The 18,093-nt window shown below is 43.0% G+C and overlaps 1 protein-coding gene across 8 annotated transcripts in view; it reads right to left on the bottom strand.

Annotated features, from left to right (window-relative positions):
* Positions 1-18,093, bottom strand: part of ERC1 (ELKS/RAB6-interacting/CAST family member 1) — a 578,436-nt gene that overhangs the window by 197,320 nt on the left and 363,023 nt on the right. For all 8 annotated transcript variants that reach the window (XM_044991188.1, XM_044991177.1, XM_044991167.1 and 5 more), the window contains one exon: positions 9,983-10,143. In XM_044991188.1, the coding sequence (XP_044847123.1) occupies positions 9,983-10,143 (161 nt within the window). The remainder of the gene's footprint in view (positions 1-9,982; positions 10,144-18,093) is intronic.

Below are 18,093 nucleotides of genomic sequence, written 5' to 3'. Positions count from 1 at the left end.
GGCAGTCAGGGGACAGGGAGCGGGGCAAGTTTGGCAGGGGGTGGGGTCCTGGGGGGGAGTTAGAGTTGGGGGTCTTGGGAAGGAGTGGTCAGGGGACAAGGAGCAGGGCAGGGGGGGTTATGGGTTGTGGTTTCTGAGGGGGGGCAGGACGTGGGTGGGGGGTGTACTCACTGGGCGGTTCCCTACCGGGTCTTCGGTGGTGGATCCTTCAGCCGCCGGAGCCGTGCCGCCGAAGACCCAGTAGGGAACCGGTTCCTAAGATTTTGGCAGCTCATCACTGAGCTCAGTACCAATGTGGCCACAAGAACAAATGGATATAAACTGGCTATCAGGAAGTTTAGACTTCTAACTATCTAACTATCAGAGGAGTGAAGTTCTGGAACAGCCTTCCAAGGGGAGTAATGGGGGCAAGAGACATATCTGGCTTCAAGACTAAGCTTGATAAGTTTATGGAGGGGATGATATGATGGAATAGCCTAATTTTGGCAATTAATTCGTCTTTGACTACTAGCAGTAAATATGCACAATGGCATGTGAGGGGATGTTAGATGGGGTGGGATCTGAGTTACTACAGAAAATTCTTTTCTGGGTGTCTGGCTGGTGAGTCTGGCCCACATGCTCAGGGTTTAGCTGATTGCCATATTTGCAGTTGGGAAGGAATTTTCCTCTAGGGCAGATTGGCAGAAGCCCTGGGGGTTTTTTGCCTTCCTCTGCAGCGTGGGGCACGGGTCCCTTGCTGGAAGATTCTCTGCACCTTGAAGTCTTTAAACCATGATTTGAGGACTTCAATGGGTCAGACACAGGTTTGATACAGGAGTGGGTGGGTGAGATTCTGTGGCCTGCATTGTGCAGGAGGTCAGACTAGATGATCATAATGGTCCCTTCTGACCTTAAAGTCTATGATTCTAGTGACATGATAGTGTGAAACCGGCCTTCTGGGAGGAAGGCCTTGGCCTGGGTGGAGTTGAGCACTGCTCTGATAAACTCTATTATCTGCACCGGAGTGAGGATAGATTTCTGCTCATTTATTAGCAGACCCAGGCCCTGGAAAGTCAACTGTATGAGGTGGATGCTGGACTCTACCTGAGCCTTGGACCGGTCAACTAGCCAGTTGTCCAGGTACAGGTAGACCTGCACCACCACCCGTCTTTTCAGGAAGGTCTGCCGCTATCGCCATGACTTTGTAAACACTTGTGGGGCTGCTGATTGGCTGAATGGGAGAACTGTGAATTGGTAGTGGGCCTGGTTCATGACAAACCTGATACCTTTTGTGGCCTTAGAAGATGGAAATGTGATGACTGGTGTCCTTTATATTGAAGGTGGCATACCAGTCCCCGGCATCCAGGGAGGGGATAATGGAAGCCAGTGGACCATGTGGAACTTCAGTTTCTTGAGGTAGCCGTTGAGTCAGCACAGGTCTAGAATAGGTCCCAGACTGCCCTTGGCTTTCAGAATTAGGAAACAATGGTAGTAAATCTCCTTCCCTCTTAAATCCTGCGGAACCTCTTCCATAGCTCCTACTTGGAGGAGGTCTTGTACCTCCTGGACTAGAAGATGCTCATGAAAGGGGTCCCTTAAGAGGGGTGGGAGGGAGCGTGGGTAGGAATAAATTGGAGTGTATAACCCGTTTCTATGGCGTTCCATACCTAACAGTCTGTGGTGAAATGAGAACACGGTGTGCTGAAGTGGGACAGGTGGTCCGAAAATAAAGGGTACCCGGGGTCTGGCACAGGAACTGGTATAACACCCTCAGGTGTGCCATCAAAAGGTCTGTTTCAAGCCCCCTGGGTGTCTGGGCAGAGCAGATTCTTGCACAGAGGCAGATGGGAGTGGATATCTGCACTTAAAACCCTGCTCCGTCTCCTCTGCAAGTCCTGACGGGATGATTGGGCAGAGAACTGGGAGGGCTGCTGAGGCTTGTCATGCTTTCTCAAAGTTGCTGGGGTATATGGTCCCAGGGACTTAAAGGTAGCTCTGAAGACCTTCAGCACATGGATCTTTGCATCCATCTGTTCCAAAAAGAGTGAAGCCCCTTTGAAGGGGAGGTCTTGAAGGGATTGCTGGACCTCTGTCGGGAGACCAGAAGACTGTAGCCATGAGCTCCTATGAGTGGCAACTGTGGAGGCCACGGACCTGGGTGCCAAGTCCACCACATTCAGGGCTGCCTACAAGGAGGCTCTGGCTATTACCTTCCCCTTCTCCATCAGTGAGAACTCCTGCCTGAACTGTTGGGGGAGTGAGTCTTTGAACTTCAACATGGAGTCCCACACACTGAAGTCATCTGCCCAGCAACACCTGCTGGTTGGCGATCCTGAGCTGTAGTCCACCAGTAGACTAAACCTTTCTACCAAAAAGATCCAGGTTTTTTTAGTCTTTTGCTATAGGTGTCACCCCTTGTAGGCCCTACCTCTCCCTTCCACATGCCACAGGGACCACCAAGGACCCCAGATGGGGATGAGAGTATAGGAACTCATAACCCTGGGCGGGCACAAAGTACTACCTTTTGGCTCTTTTTGAGGTGGTGGGGAAGGGAGGCGGGGTTTTGCCACAGGACTTTCACATGATCCATAATGGCTTCATTGAGAGGTAGGGCCACTTTTGATGGGCCCGCAGCGGCGAGGATGTCAACCAGGCTATGGGAGGATTCTTTTACTACCTCACCTTGCAAGCTTAAGTTTGAGACCAACATCTTTAGCAGCACGTGGTGGGCCTTGAAGTCGTCTTGCGAGAGTGACATTCCTACCACACCACCTTGTCTGGGGAGGAGGCAGCCTGCACCAGCAGGTTGCCCTCCTCCTCGATCTTCTGTGTGGACAGGATCCAGCAGATCTGGATCATGAAGGTCGATACCAATGGGATGGAAGTGCCTTTTTCTCAGAGGCCACCGACTAACAGTGTGTTGAGTGGGGTCCTGGCCTGGGGGGAATCCCCAGAGGTTCCAAAAGAGCCACAGATTCCAAAAGGATTGGCATAGGTCAGTGACCACTGAGCCAAGCACTTGATGGTACTCCTGTGCCTGGGTCCATGGAGAGGTAGAGCTGACTGGAGGGATAACAAAGGCAGCTCCTTGGACAAGAGGAGTACAACCCAATCTCCGACTCAGATGATGAGCCCTCCTTTGGGGATCATAGAGGTGCAGTTTCTATTGGTGCCAGGGCGGGTAAGCTTGCACCAGAGCCACCAAGGACTGTTTCCCTCTGGGCAGTACTGCGGGGTGCAGAACTGGATGGCAGCTAGAGGCGACATGCTCTGTCCTGCCCACTGGCACCAAGGACACCAATTCTTGTACTGCTGGTGACAGGGGTACCGAGAATGCCAGCAGGTCTCTGGCCATGGCAAACACCTCTGGAGTGGACGGCACCATGATACCGCTGGTGCTGAGCTGTCCCTCTGGTGCTGATGGCTCACCCGGGACCAGACTCAATGGTGCCTGGAAACAGACCAGGGTCAATGGGGCTGCCTGTGATGCCAAGGCAGGAGAGTGGCTTGACTTAAGTAGCATTCGGCTTTGCTCTTCATGCCTGGCCTTCTTTAGAGTAGGGGAACGTCCCCTCTCGGCCATCTGCTTCTTATGCTTCTTTCTTGGCACCGGGAATGGTGAATGGTGCTGGGACTCCTGCACGGAGAGAGAAGTGCTCCACACCAACCCTGAGGTAATCAGTGCTGAGTCCGACTGGCTCGGTTCGGAGGAAGGTCTGAGTGCCGCTTCCATCAATAGGAACTTTAACCTTGCCTCTTGGTCCTCTTAAACTTGTGGTAGATCTAATAGCAATCCCCTATGTGAGCATCCCCCAAGCACTTTAGGCAACGAGAATGCAGGTCGCTCAAAGGCAGAGCCTTGTTGTAGGAGGCACAGGGCTTGAAGCCCAGTGACCAAGGCACCAGGAACGGAGAAAACTCCGCTAACTGAAGGAGAAGTGCCAACTAAACTTACCTAACTAAACAAATAACTATTTACACTGCAACTATACACAATATGAAGAAATGAAGAACAATGAAGACCACTGAGAACAGTTTGCCACCTCAAGGACAGCAGTTCCAGCGACCATCATGGATGGTAAGAAGGAACTGAGGTGGTGCGGGGTCAGCTGGGCCCTTTATTCCAGTGCTATGAGCATGCAGCACCGCGGGACGCCAGAGCTGACTTGATAGGTACCACTGAGGGAAAAATTTCCAGAGACTGTGCTTGGGGCGCATACACACCTACATTGGAATGGACATGTGCGAGCACTCAAAGAACAACATTTAAGTTGCAGTCAACCACTTGAAAGTTAAGAAATGCTAGAATTTAGGCTTCCTATACAACCTTAATTCTGCTCCCTTAGGCATATGCATTATGATTACGGTTAAGATTCTGTCACAGGTATTTTTAGTAAAAGTCAGGAACAGGTCGTGGGAATAAACAAAAATTCATGGAAGCCCATGACCTGTCCCTGACTTTTACTAAAAATAACCTGGGACTGGGGGAGGAGCAAACAGTGCGGTGCCACGGCTTGCAGCTGCTCCAGCCCTGCCACTGATCCTGTGGCATAGGCTGACCGGCGCTGCTCCAGGCCCAGAGGGGCTGACCCAACCCCAGCTGCTGCTCCAACTGGCTGGGCACTGCTGCTCTGGCTGTTCTGTCCCCACGCTAGCAGCCCCAGGGCTGGCAGCTGGCCAGCTGTTCCGGGGGCCACTGTTCTGGTGGCCCCAGGGATGACTGCTGCCCGGCTGTTCTGGAGGCTGCTACTCCATGGCCCTCGGCCTGGCTGCCAGTCAACTGTTCTGGGGGCCGCTGCTCTGGCAGCCCCAGGGCTGACGGTTGCTTCAGCCATGCCCCAGAAGTAATGGTGATCTTGGAAAATCATGGAATCTGTGACCTCTGTGACAAAATCATATCCTTAATTATGATACAATCTTTAATTACAGAACTATATCATATTTTTCCATAGGACCCCTGCCTCATTCAGTGGACAGGCTGGACAGTGCTTGAGTAATGAGGCTGCTGTTCAATATTTCTTTGAGGCTCATTACTCTGTGTGGCACCTACCTTTATTTACTCCATGCAACCTAAACTCTGCAGTGAATACATAATTATTCATTTCTTTTCTAGAGCATTTATCACCTAGTGTGTGAGTGCCTCATAAATATTAATGAATTTATTTCCACCGAGAGATAAGAAATCATTATCATCATAATTTTACAAATGGGGAAACTGAGACAAGACACTTGCTTGATGCTACACAATGAATCAGTAAGAGAGCCTGAATTAGAACTCAGGACCTTCTTGACTCCCAACCCTATGCCCATACCTCCAGACAACATTGCCTTATGGCCAGAAATACTGAGAACACAGTTCCCACTAACGTTTGTGTCAATTGTGAGTGCTCAGCACTTCTGCAAATCAGGTCCCAGGTGTCTCAAATTTGGCACTTAGAAAATGAGCACATACAATTAGTGTCCATCTGCCAAGATTTTTGGTTTAAGTGACTTGCATAGCATCACACAGGAATTCTGCGGCAGGGCTAGAATAGAGTCCTCCCGTGTGCATTCACCTGCATTGGCAACCTATCTCTTCTATCAGCCTTTTGCCTCATTCTCTGTACACACTCCAACTTGTAGAACAAATGAGGTAGGAAAAAAAAGCCTAATTTGCTGCTACGCAAGCCTGACTCATTCTCTGACTACTGACCACTCTATGTACTGAATGAGGCAGGTATCCTGTGGAAAAATAGTATGTATTTGAATAATTAAAGATAATAGCATAGTGCATACACACAAGGGGGTTGAACTAAGGTTGCATGAGCAACCTAAATAATGGCATTTCCTAACCTTTAAGTGTTTGATTTTATAATCTAAACGATGTTATTTCAGAAGAGATTTTGTATATAATGTCATAGGTTGTTGTTAGCTGTGTGGTTTATTTATTTATTTTAAGAAAAAAGTAAAAACAAGTTTTATTATGTACAACTGTAATAACTGCCCCATTATCCATCATCATCAGGGCTTGAACTAAGAAACTTTGGCATTGTATCACAGAGTTCTGCATCACTTGAGTTACCGGACTATATACATTAACTGCCTACAGGAGAAAGCTGTTATCTTGTGGGGTGGGGTGGGAGATGGGCTGCTGAAGCCATGTTCTGAATCTGGGAGGGCAGCAGGAGGGAAACTCTTGCCTTGGCTCTCTTTCCTCCAGTAGGCATGTATGTGTGTGGAGGGAAACTCCTGCTCAATATAATCCCCCAGAGAATGAGGCAGGAGAGGCTACTGGGACCTTTTGCTGAATCCAGGGGAGCCTAGTCTGATTTCTTTTCCCCCTCTACGTCCCAATGCTGTTCTATCAGCAGTATGGCTGTCTGTTACCAGGGTTCTCAGTGCTGCTGCTTTGGCCATGGCATGGGCTCAGCCTTAGATTAGACTGTTTGTGTTCAGTTATTTTTGCATGTTGCCAAAATATTGATGACAATGCATGGAACAGAAGGGAAATGGTGATTTTCAACAATTTATAACCCAAGACTAAACAGAATTGAATGGGACAAAAAACAGGCATTTCACTGGCCCAAAGGCTTTCTCCCTGCCAATTTTTAAAGACCTGCTGCAAACACTGGAGGTGTCAGAGTTTCTCAAAAAGGTCACTAGTATCTTTTATAATGAAAAATGTTAGGCAACCTAAATATAGGAATCCCTACCAGCTTCCTCTATAATGAGTTACAACAAAATGTAAATCCCAGAATCAGATGAATAAGGGTATATGAGAGAATCATTTTCTCTAGAGACTGAATTTCCACCTTTGCAGCAGTTCACATTGTGGTAGAGGTGTATTTTAATGAGCATATTATTCCCTCACTAGTATAGAATGACTCACTCAAAACTATATAGTCCATTGAATAAACACAAATTCTACTCTGAGTAACAATTTTGTAAATGCGTATTATCTCTGTAACAGACTGTCTAGCATACTTATCTTTTCTACTTTGAAGATTGTCGCTATAGCCTGAAGTTAGCATTTAAGTCATCTATATAAGGCGTGCACACTCAAATCCATGCTCAGATCCCTTAATGAATTATTGTACAATCAGCAAACAACTATAGCTTGTTCTTAGGAATATCAAAACCAGGTGGATTATAGTATAAAACTTCCTATTTATTCAAGAAAAGGTACTTCTGAGTTGAGGAAATAAAAATTCTATACTGAAGTATTACATTTAAAATACTCTTGGCATTGCTTCAAAACAGCAGAAGAGTCCTTTTCAAAAGCTATTTAAAAATAACTGATCCTGGTCTCACATTTCATGCATCAGTCTAGTCCTGAGCACATTTTTATGGTTGAGTTGAACCTCTGACTTGAGGGGATATAACAAAACACTCCAAAACTTCTGTAGCACATTCACTACAATATCAAACAAGAAAACCCTTCAGAAAATATGGCAATTAAAAATTAAAAATAAAGGTGGCCTTGCTTCAACCACTCAAGCCAAAAGAGATGAGTTACAAACTGCAGTACACTCTCTAGTTTATCTGAGAAGTATTTTTAAGTTTTCCAGTCTCAGTTTTCAGCACTCTCTTTCTCTTCAAAAGCAGTGGATTGTGAAGGTTGAACAGGAAAGGGTACACTGCAGTTCTTTCTTATAAATGTAAGGTACTATTTTATGGATTGGGAGACAACAGTAGAGACTTGTCCGTAACAAAGAGGCTTATGGTAAGGGTGCATTCTAACGTACTGAGGTTTAGATGCCTTTGTCAGCTTTACAGAACTTTAAGGAAGACTAAAGAAGTCTAAAACCTGTTCAACTACTTCAGTGTACAAATGTATAATGCTTTTTCCGTCTCTGTCCATGTGTTGACAGCATTAATTTTCTCTCTACTGCTCTCCTCCCTTCTTAGGTCACAATGGATCTACCAGTTTATTTGGTTCCTGAGACTCACTTTCACTCTATGCAATAACTTTCCAACAATAACTAACTAGTTAAGATAGGCCATCATTTAAAAGAAGTGAGTGGTATGTTAAAGGTACTACAGCTACCCAATTCCAAGTACATTTCAGGATATACTGAATATTGTATATATTTTAATGAGAAGGTTTGGCACAGCAATTTGGCAGGAGAGTGTGCTGCCAGAAGATTGGATATGGGATGTATCTCAAGTTACTTTGGATTCCCACATCAACTTAAGAGCTATTCCTCCCATCCCCCAATACATCAACTCTCAAGGCAGTGAAATTTATAAGTCAATAAATGTTTTATTAAAAATAAAAAGTATGTTTTTTAAGGACTGCAGTCTTGCAATGTCCCAGAGCCAGATCTAGGTCAAATTGTATTAGGTAGCTGAATATGAAGCTGTAGCGGGGTGGTCACCCGCTCCTGCCCTGAGGGGCTTAGAGCAGCTCAGCAGAGGGCTGTGGCTGGGGCAAGCAACTCCCACGCTGATTGGGGAAGTAGGCACAGCTGGGAACCATGCCCCAAACAGACCACAGCCGGCCCCTATAAAAAGGCGTTGAGCCAGGAGCTGGAAAACACTCTCTCTGCCTTTAGAGGGAGAAGGGCCTGGCTGCTGTGGAGTGTCCCTGGATACCTAAGGTGGAGCAGGGCTGGGGGAAGGCAAGAGGAGCTGGGGAGCTCTGGCCTGGAAACCCTCCTAGTGCACGGCCAACAGGTACTGGGGGTTGCTGAGGGCAGCCCACGGGTAGGCAGAGGCAGCAGGTCCAAACCCTCCTTGATGAGTGGCTTATACTGTAGTCTGCCCCAGGGAACGGGGGCTAGTTGGTGACTGGCGGTAGCCCACGACTGAGGCAAGGCGGGATTAGAGGGTTGGGGGTTCCCCTGGGTGGGAAGACCCAGAGACTGAGGGGTATTGCTAGGGGGCAGCACCCCAAATACAAGCGGCACTGGGTCCAGGGAGGGACACGGGGGTCAGCGACAAGCAGGACACCGGCCTACAGAGGGCGCCCAAGATGGAAAAGAGCTAATTCCTGAGATGACCAGCAGGAGGCGCCGCAGGGGTGAGTCCTGCATCGCCACAGAAGCCATATTGAAGAGTGTGGGCTCTTAAGTTAGGGCATCAAGACTCAAGCCACCTCTCTTTCCATTTTGTAAGAGCTGTTTTTCTATCATTTCGTTTCTTTTTTCAAAAAGGAAAGAGGTTAACACAGAAAAATTAACTAAATAAAAATAATGGCTCAAAAAACCACAGTGGAGGAACCACTGCAAGTCCTGCCAAAAAAAATATTCCTTCTCTTCAGGGCTGGCTAAACAATTGAAAGTGTTTTTAATGAACTGCCAGCAGTGCTATCCATCATTGCACTAAATGGATTCATGCATCCCTAAACTAAAGATAACCATTTATCTGTAAGGGAGGTCAGAATTTAGGAAGTATTTAAGTCTTAGAAATCTAATCCCACATCTTTCCCCAACACTTCAATGCTTGGCCATACTGAAGACTCCTGATGTGAGGGGTGGCAGTGAAAAACATACACAAGTTCAAACTCAACTTCAGTTAGGTTTTAGCAGTGTCAATGAACCAGTCTCATGATCTTGAAAAATCTTCATCTGGCAATACAGCAGCTGTGCTTTGATTCAGGAGATTACTGTTACCTTGGTACTTACTTTTATCCTTGTCTTTCCTTTCCTTCTATTGATTGCTACACTTACTTGTGCCTTGCCTTAAGTTAGATGGTATGCTCTTCAAAGCCCATGGGGCTATGATTCTGATTTAGGGCCTTTGGGAACTAATGCAAATAATATCACCAATGTATAGGAAGAAAGTGGATGACAAGGGAGGAAAAATATATATTTCATTCCAAGTGGAAAATCTAGTCCTAGTCATGTACACAGCTCCTGGTCAGATGGTTCCTTTGAAGCTTTGAGTGAGAACACAGATAACTAATTCTCTGTAGAGAAGTGCAATTTAGTAACTGTCTTTAGATCACCAAAAGCAGAGGTAACAGGAGAAGTGAGGGGATGTCAATACGCTGCAGGCATAAAGAATGGAAATAAATACTCACTTCATCTCCAGAACCTCTTCCAAATGTTTCCTCCTCTCTGCTCGTAGGTTGGTTAAATGGGTCTCCTTCTCAGCTAAAGACTGCTGGGTAGAGGACAGTTTTGCTTTCATGGACTCCAGCTCTTGCTTCACTTTCTCCATGGCCATCATCAACTCCTCTACCTAAGAGTTTTTTGTTTTGGTTTATTTTTGGGGTGGGGGGCAAGGGGGAGGAGAAGAGGAAAGACAAAAAATAGTACAACATGATGAATAGAAATTTTCTGGACATCACAACTGAGATTAGAGCCAAGAGTCTGCAAACAGGCATGTAATATATGTGTACAGTGTACTGCATATAAGGGAGAGAAAGGGAGGGAAAGAAGGCGCAAGTAGCATCTGCATACATAAGCTGTGCCTACACGTGACCTTTTAATGATGTTTTAACATGTTAATTAGCAGATGTCGATTCACACAATTTGGTCACTGAAAATCTACAATTTAAAGACCAAACTACAAACCTTCAACTCAAATGTTATTTCCACCTTAACGTATATATGTGAAAGCTGGAAATCCCACCAAAGGTATAGAAAGACGTCTAAATGCCTTCAGAGGCAAACATCTCAGGAAAATACCAGGTATTAAATGGAATTAATTGATGATAAATGCCAAGATTTTTCAGGGAATTCAGTAACTTCTTACCTCCAAAGTTATCCAGAAAAGAAGACAAAAATATGTGGGATGTGTGTTAAGAATGAAGCCAGACAGTCTGGCAGGAGTGCCACTGTGCAGCTGGAGGAACACATAAATGGGGCCAAATGAAAGAACCCCTCCATCAAACAGTAATTAGAGAGGGCTAATTTCTGGCACTTAACACAGAGGATAGGCAAAAATCAGCTCAGGATAGACAAGGATGGTGGAGCCTTGTTCTTGCCCTCTGTGATGTTTGACAGTGTGGGAATGATTCAAATTCAGAACTAACATGATTGTAAATTTTTGTGTAAACATTACACAGATGTTCCTTCCAAGTCATGTTTTACCCAAGGCTGCACTAGAAAAAATGTTTGGGTCTTACCTTAGCTAGAACTTACAATTGTGTTAATTAGCAGGTGTTAAAACACAACTAAACATTCAAGTGCCAATGTATTCTAACACAGAAACATTACCAGATATTATTTTAATAATTTTGCAATAATCTCAGGAGGCATGAGGATTTCTTGCACCCAGACTCTTCAATTTAGGGTGCCCTAATCAACCCCCCAGTCATAAGCAACTCCTCAGGGAGGGCTCAGCAAGGAGTGACAAGTTTTTTAAATGTGTCTCCAACCGGAAGAATACAGATCTTAATATTGCCGATAGGTAAAAAATATTTTCTGGGTTAAACCTGTGACCACACCTCCTCTCCACACCTTAAATAAATTCCTAACATTACATTAAACTCAGCTCCTACCAACATCTCTTTATAAGGGTGATTCAGACTGGATACTGACTAGGAAAGCACTGAAAGATGTGCTGTATGAAGAACAGCAACCTGGTTTCTAGAAAATTCAGTATGCCTACATATAAGTAGGCCCATTTGGCTAGGGTACAGCACATCTCTCTCTAGTCATATGTATTTGAGTACAAAAAATATTTCCATTTTCTTACTATTTATTCTCAATAAACATTTTAGTTCTAAAAATAAAGGTTTCACTTTTCACCAGAGATCTTAACCATTATATTATAAATCTGATTTCCAAATAAAAACTGCAGTTCTTAGCTCAAAATGTGAAGAAATGAGTTTGCCCAGAGGTCAGAAAAATGAAAGAGACCTTAAGTGACACAAAGTTAAAATGAAACTCACTGTAAACTGGTTAATATACATAAAATAGCCAGTTTTATTCATCCAAACCAGGCTTTTCCTGTCTGAGGTGGAGTACTATTTTTGTACAAAACAGATTAGATGCTTTGTCTGTCTTGAAACTGGAGAGAAAAATTCCATAGAATGGAAAAAGTAGTGTGGTTAAAAAAATGCAAATAAAAAGTGTGTAAGTAGTGGTGAAAAGCAGAAAGAAACATCAGCAAGGAAACTGAAGATAATGTCTAGAAAAAGGGAAAAGTAGGGAAGCCAAGGTGTATAGCATGTCAGCCATTTCCATTTCCTTTGGATGGTTCCACAATCAGAACTATCTGGATAAACATTTTGTTTTTAATTGGGGGAGGGGAGAAAGGGTGTGTGCCAACCACAAAACCATCTTTTTAGTAACAAAAAGTAACCTCAACTAAACAAGTGCATAGCCAACGACAACAAGCACAAGGGCTTATGTCAGTTTGCTACTTGCCAAGAAGTAATCTTTGTGGCAACAAACCTTTCCCTAATTAGGGGGAAAAGGTTTTCAGCATCCACCAATCCATTCCTAGTCATATTACAAGTCTGCAACACTAACACCAAGGGCTGGCTTGATGTAGACCTGCAGCATCCATGACAAATCTGGGTTATTCACAGGGTACACTGATGCCAGCCACTGATATCTGGGCCAAGGCTCCTCATGCAGAGTAGTAAGATCTAAACTCTGCAACCAGAAAGGATTGAATTCTTTGGAGGCTGCATTATCACAGTTTGCTAATCTTTTTGAAATATTCCATTTGGCAATTCTCTTAATTGTATGTTTTTGCTAAGTTACTGTACTCATAAAAAGCAAATAGAAAACTAGGCCTCCTAATGCCTCAGATAGGTGGAAAACAGCTGGACACTATAATGTGCTAATGAACTAGTTCACTGAACTGTCACCATCTCTCATTGTGCAGAAAGAGAAGTGATAGTCACCCCAGTGATTTTATGTTAAGCTTTTTCTTCGAAAAGATACAACTGTGCCAAATAGGGATGAATACATTTATAACAGAACTCTCTCAGATACACACAATTATGCACATTCAGGTCATTTCACTGGGAACATTTAAATTAAACAAACAGGAAAGAACAATATTAGTGATATGGTGACTCATCAATTTTACTGCACCCTAGTCCTTGCATATCCCAGATCCAGTGCTGGAATGAGTGGCATAGGAGCATTGACTGTAGGCAACCTGTAGGTCTAATTTTATTTATTTATTCATAATTAATGCTACTTTTGATTTTTTTCCCTAAGATTTGATACAGTTACTTATGTAACAGGACATACTGAAGATAAATTTGAGGTTCAGAATTACGCCAGTGATATACATGTATCATCAAAAGATTTTTTTTTTTTTTTACTTTAATGCTGGGAGAATTGTACTTGACTAATGTAATTTAGCCACTTGACAATTCAGCATACTGTATATTCACAGCATACTGCATATTCACAGCATGTGCTGGACTTTGAGGAACTTGGTATGAACTCAGGATATAGCAAGGTTTATACATGTCTTCCTCGCTTCTAAACAGACATTTTTCTTCATTGAAGTTACACTGGCTTTCTCAATCAACCCCACCTTCTTACTGATGGAGTCCAATTTGCCTTCCTCCAAGTTGTTTAAGATGCTCCTGAAGTCGTGTTATTTTTCTTTTGCTTCATTTACTTCTACCCTCAAATTTGCATTGGGGTAACTTTCTCCATCTAGCTGAAGACTAGATCTTGCTCCTTCTTTGGTCTACTGACATACACCCAAAGGGCTCAGAGGTCATTTGAAAATGAGATATGCCATTCCCCTCTCGGATGAGTTGTCCATGCTGCTTTCACAGCTTTCAGATCCTGCTGTCTCATGAGCTTGAGTCTTGAATTCAGATCCCTGCATTGTAGTATATTGCCAGGACCACACAGGTATATTGCTTTTTACGTCATGAAGCATGAGAAGTTAAATTTTAATATGCAATATTGCATCCTTAAAAAGAGCCAGTTTTTTTTTTAAATCTTGCTGCTTTAAAAGGGAAGAATTCAGTTGCTGATTTAAAGAACAATGGGACAGACATCTATGTTCAATATTCATTTCAAATGCTATTGACAGGATAAGAAGAGTTGGAATTTGAGAGAATACAGATGGTAGATACTCACTATTAGCAACAATTTTAGCATTACCTTTGTGCAAATCCAGCACAGTTTTTATTTTCCAAAACTCCAGACTGACCTGGTATATTTTCAATTACTGAATTTGATCACATCGAGCAATACACTTTTTCAATATGATTAATGTAAAAAGCATCATGGGACATAAGAGACAAAAGATGTTATAAACCAGCACTTCTCATTAACAATAGAAAGCTCACACCAAATCAAAAAGGACTTGAAATCAGAAGTCAGGAGTGAGATAAGAATTTGTCAGGGAAGAAAAGAGACTAAACTTCCTCACCATCTGTCATTCTATATCTCTCAGAGAATGCTCTCCTAGTCCTTTCAGGTCTGCTGCTATTTGCCGCCCTGTCTGCCCCTGGGATTTTTAAAAACAGGACTGCGATTAAATAGGCACTATACATTTCTGCCATTATTTTTCACTGAATTGAACTGATGAGAGGGCATGGGAGACAGTCAGAGGGAAAGGAAAGAGTCCTGGCTCCATGTAAACTTACTTGGAACCCAGAAAGCTTTCCAAGAGCAGATGTTAAGACATGGAAAAAGCACAGGGCAAAACTGGGACTTAAGTATGTAATTTAACTAACTTCAGAAACATATTATAAGGAAAAAAACACTGGGCCTGACAGTGTGCAGTGCCAGCGGGACCAGATGGTTTGCTTAAATCATAAGCTAATAAACCTTTATGCAAAATAAAGAGGGAATGAATTATGGTTTCACAACAGACCCATTTTCTTTAAGAAAGCAGTGGGGTGCTTTAGGTGCTGTCAAAGACTACATCCAAGACATTTTTCAACTGTGTTGTCTATTGTGCTGAATAGAGAACACAATTTTCAGAACTCTCACACAGATACTTGGAAAACTGTCCAGACAGGCAAATGCAAGAACTTCAGAAAAGGTAGAAAAATGATTAACCAGTATCAAGTATAAGTCTCATCAATCAATAGAAGTTAAAATCACTCATGCTATTAGAAGCCAAGGAAGGCTCTCAATTCACCAGAACTGCTGAAAGTTCTGCTGAGTTGGCAGGGTATGGCTATGAAACAAGAATGTAGTTGGGATTCTGCCTCCACCATGTGGGATGGAGCTTTGGCTCAGTGACAGCCCTGTCAAACCCAACACCCACATATGTGTTTGAAAGCCTACCGATGAAGGGATTATGGCCACTGGGTTGTCAATTATGAAGATCTGATAAACACTATAGGCATGTGGCCATTCTCCAAAAAATAATAATTGTATTTTTGGAGTTTAAAATACCCATCTGACACACACACATCATATATTATTTTAAAGCTTATTTTACCTAAGTTTAGATGAAGTATGAAGCGGAGCTGTCAAGTGCTGCCGTACACCTCTCAGTGAGATGAAACAACGGTATTCAAAATGAGCAAGTGTTATTTTCTGCAGTTTTAGAAATACTGAAGCATGACTACGACTACAGGTTTTACTTACCCACCTTGAAGTGGGGTTTATTGGTCAAAGCTACCAAATAACCACATATTAGAAGATTTTTCTGAGTTTTGGATGGGTTAGTATTTTTTTCCAGAAATGATGAAGCTGTTTTCATATGGCAAAAATGGTGCATACCAATATTTTGCAACATATAACATGCAATGTGTTCACATCGCATACTCTTAATTGTCAAAGTATCACAAATGTGACTAATAGTTTTCTATATTTTCAGTTGAAATTTGCTGACTAGATAAATCTTATACTGAAGGTTGTGTACCAGTAGCAATAGATTGCTTGCCCACAGTTTGTAATGCATCCTGGGTAGATATAAATGCACATGAATCCTAATTTAATGCTTCTGCATCTGTAAACTTTTGATTGTACAATTTATCATCTAGTCTGCCTTGTAGACTCAATGACTCAGACTTTAAGGCCAGAAGGGACCATCATGATCACCTAGTCTGACCTCCTGCACATTGCAGGCCACAAACCATTACCCACCCACTCCTGTTATAGACCCATAACCTCCGGCTGAGATACTGAAGTCCTCAAATCATGATTTAAAGACTTCAAGTTACAGAGAATCCACCATTTACACTAGTTTAAACCTGCAAGTGACCCAGGCCCCATGCTGCAGAAGAAGGTGAGACACCCCTAGGATCACTGTCAATGTGACCCAGAGGAAAATTCCTTCCTGTAGCACCATGGTGATCAGTTAGACCCTGAGCATGTGGGCAAGACCCATCAGTCAGATACCTGGGAAAGAATTATCTGTAGTAATTCAGAGCCCTCCCCATCTAGTGTCCCATCACTGCCAGTGGAGATACTTGCTGCTAGCTGTTGCAGACTGGCTACATGCCATTCCCTCCATAAATTTATCAAGCTCAGTCTTGAAGCCAGTTAGGTTTTTTTGCCCCCACTGCTCCCTTTGGAAAGCTGTTGTAGAACTTAACTCCTCTGATGATTAGAAACCTTCAACAAATTTAGGCTTGAAATTAGATGATGGACTGTTTATATCCATTTGTTCTTGTGTCCACATTGGTGCTTAACTTAAATAACTCCTCTCCCTCCTGTTTATCCCTCTGATGTATTTATAGAGAGCAATCATATCCCCTCCCTCAGCCTACTTTTGGTTAGGCTAAACAGCCCAAGCTCTTTGAGTCTCCTCTCATAAGGTAGGTTTTCTATTCCTCTGATTATACTAATAACCCTTCCCTGCACCTGTTCCAGGTTGAGTTCATCTTTCTTAAACGTGGGAGACCAGAATTCATACAGTCTTCCAGATGAGGTCTCACCAATGCCTTGTATAATGGTACTAACACTTCCCTGTCTCCACTGGAAATAATTTGCCTGAGGTGAGGTATTTAATTTGTAATTGCCTTTGCATGCAGTACTAATTTTTGAAATATTCTAGAAATTAGCTTTTTAATTCAGTGACACTTATGCACAGGTCAGTATTACTGTGAGAGATGACAAACAGCTTCACACTGGGCTTCAATCAAAGTGCTCACTAAATAAAAATGGCAATTTTGATACTAACATATAGATCTAATTTATCACAAGTCTGTATACTTGTACAAAATGAAAAATGGTGGTGGTAATGACAGTAACGCTAACAATATACTTTGGGAATTTTACTTCTACAGGGAAGACACAGTATATTAAGACACGGAGAATACAAATCCCCTAAAGCTTACATCAAAGAGAGAAAGACTCTCCACAAACTTTGAAGAAAGCGTGGTTGTTTGTCAAGACAATCGAAAGAATGCAAAACTGTCAAAAGCCATCAGTGCTGTACAGAATTCTGTGATGCTGGCATCAGGAGAGATTAATTGTATTGGCAACTACTGGATGAGTTTTCTAGTTTACTTGATGTGCCACCAATACTCTATCACAGGGGCTGCTTTCAGACATAAAACAAGTTGAATTTGACACATGTCAAAGTGGTACCTAACCTGGGAAAGAAAACAATCTGAATCTGATCGGAGAGCATCATGTTCACCTGCTTCTATAGCCACCAGAGCAAGCATGTCCTACAGCAATTGGTCCTGTTGCACTGTTTGCTTGAGAAAAACACACAAGAAAGGCAGGAAACTTCATAAAATAGAAATTTTTGAGAAAGCAACCAAGGGAGGCAGCACTTCAAAGAGATGACATGTTGCTCAGAGTATTGTGGAAGACTTAATTTCAAGGATGCAGTTTATCACTCAACATGCCTTTCTTCCTCTGTGAGCAAAACAAATCTTAAAGCAAAACCATCTAGTTATGCTACAACAATACAGTCACCTTATGATATTGCATTTTATCAGCTGATTGAAGAGATGGACAGTGATTTTATGTTCAGCAAGAAGACTCTTCTCCTGTTCAAACTTCTATAAAGATACAAAGCTCTATTACTGTCAGATACAGAAACTGCAATATATTCTAGTAGCAAATTACAGGCAAGATTAGAAAAACACTATGGTTCTGCAATTTCATTCGATGCACAGCATGGAGAAGGCAAGTCTACCATTGTTCGATGCAGCACATAACATTAGCTGATGCTATCCAAGCTGCTAGTAATCTGAAATAAGAATTTAAGTCATTCAAATGTTTTGTGGATGTTATGGATAGCATTGTGGATGCCAAACCAACTGACATGGACACAGTCTATACT

This window comes from Mauremys mutica, chromosome 1 (genome assembly GCF_020497125.1).
Source record: "Mauremys mutica isolate MM-2020 ecotype Southern chromosome 1, ASM2049712v1, whole genome shotgun sequence".
NCBI classification, from domain to species: domain Eukaryota; kingdom Metazoa; phylum Chordata; order Testudines; family Geoemydidae; genus Mauremys; species Mauremys mutica.
The sequence above is the reverse complement of the archived record's forward strand: the minus strand, read 5'-3'. Positions and strand labels throughout refer to the sequence as shown.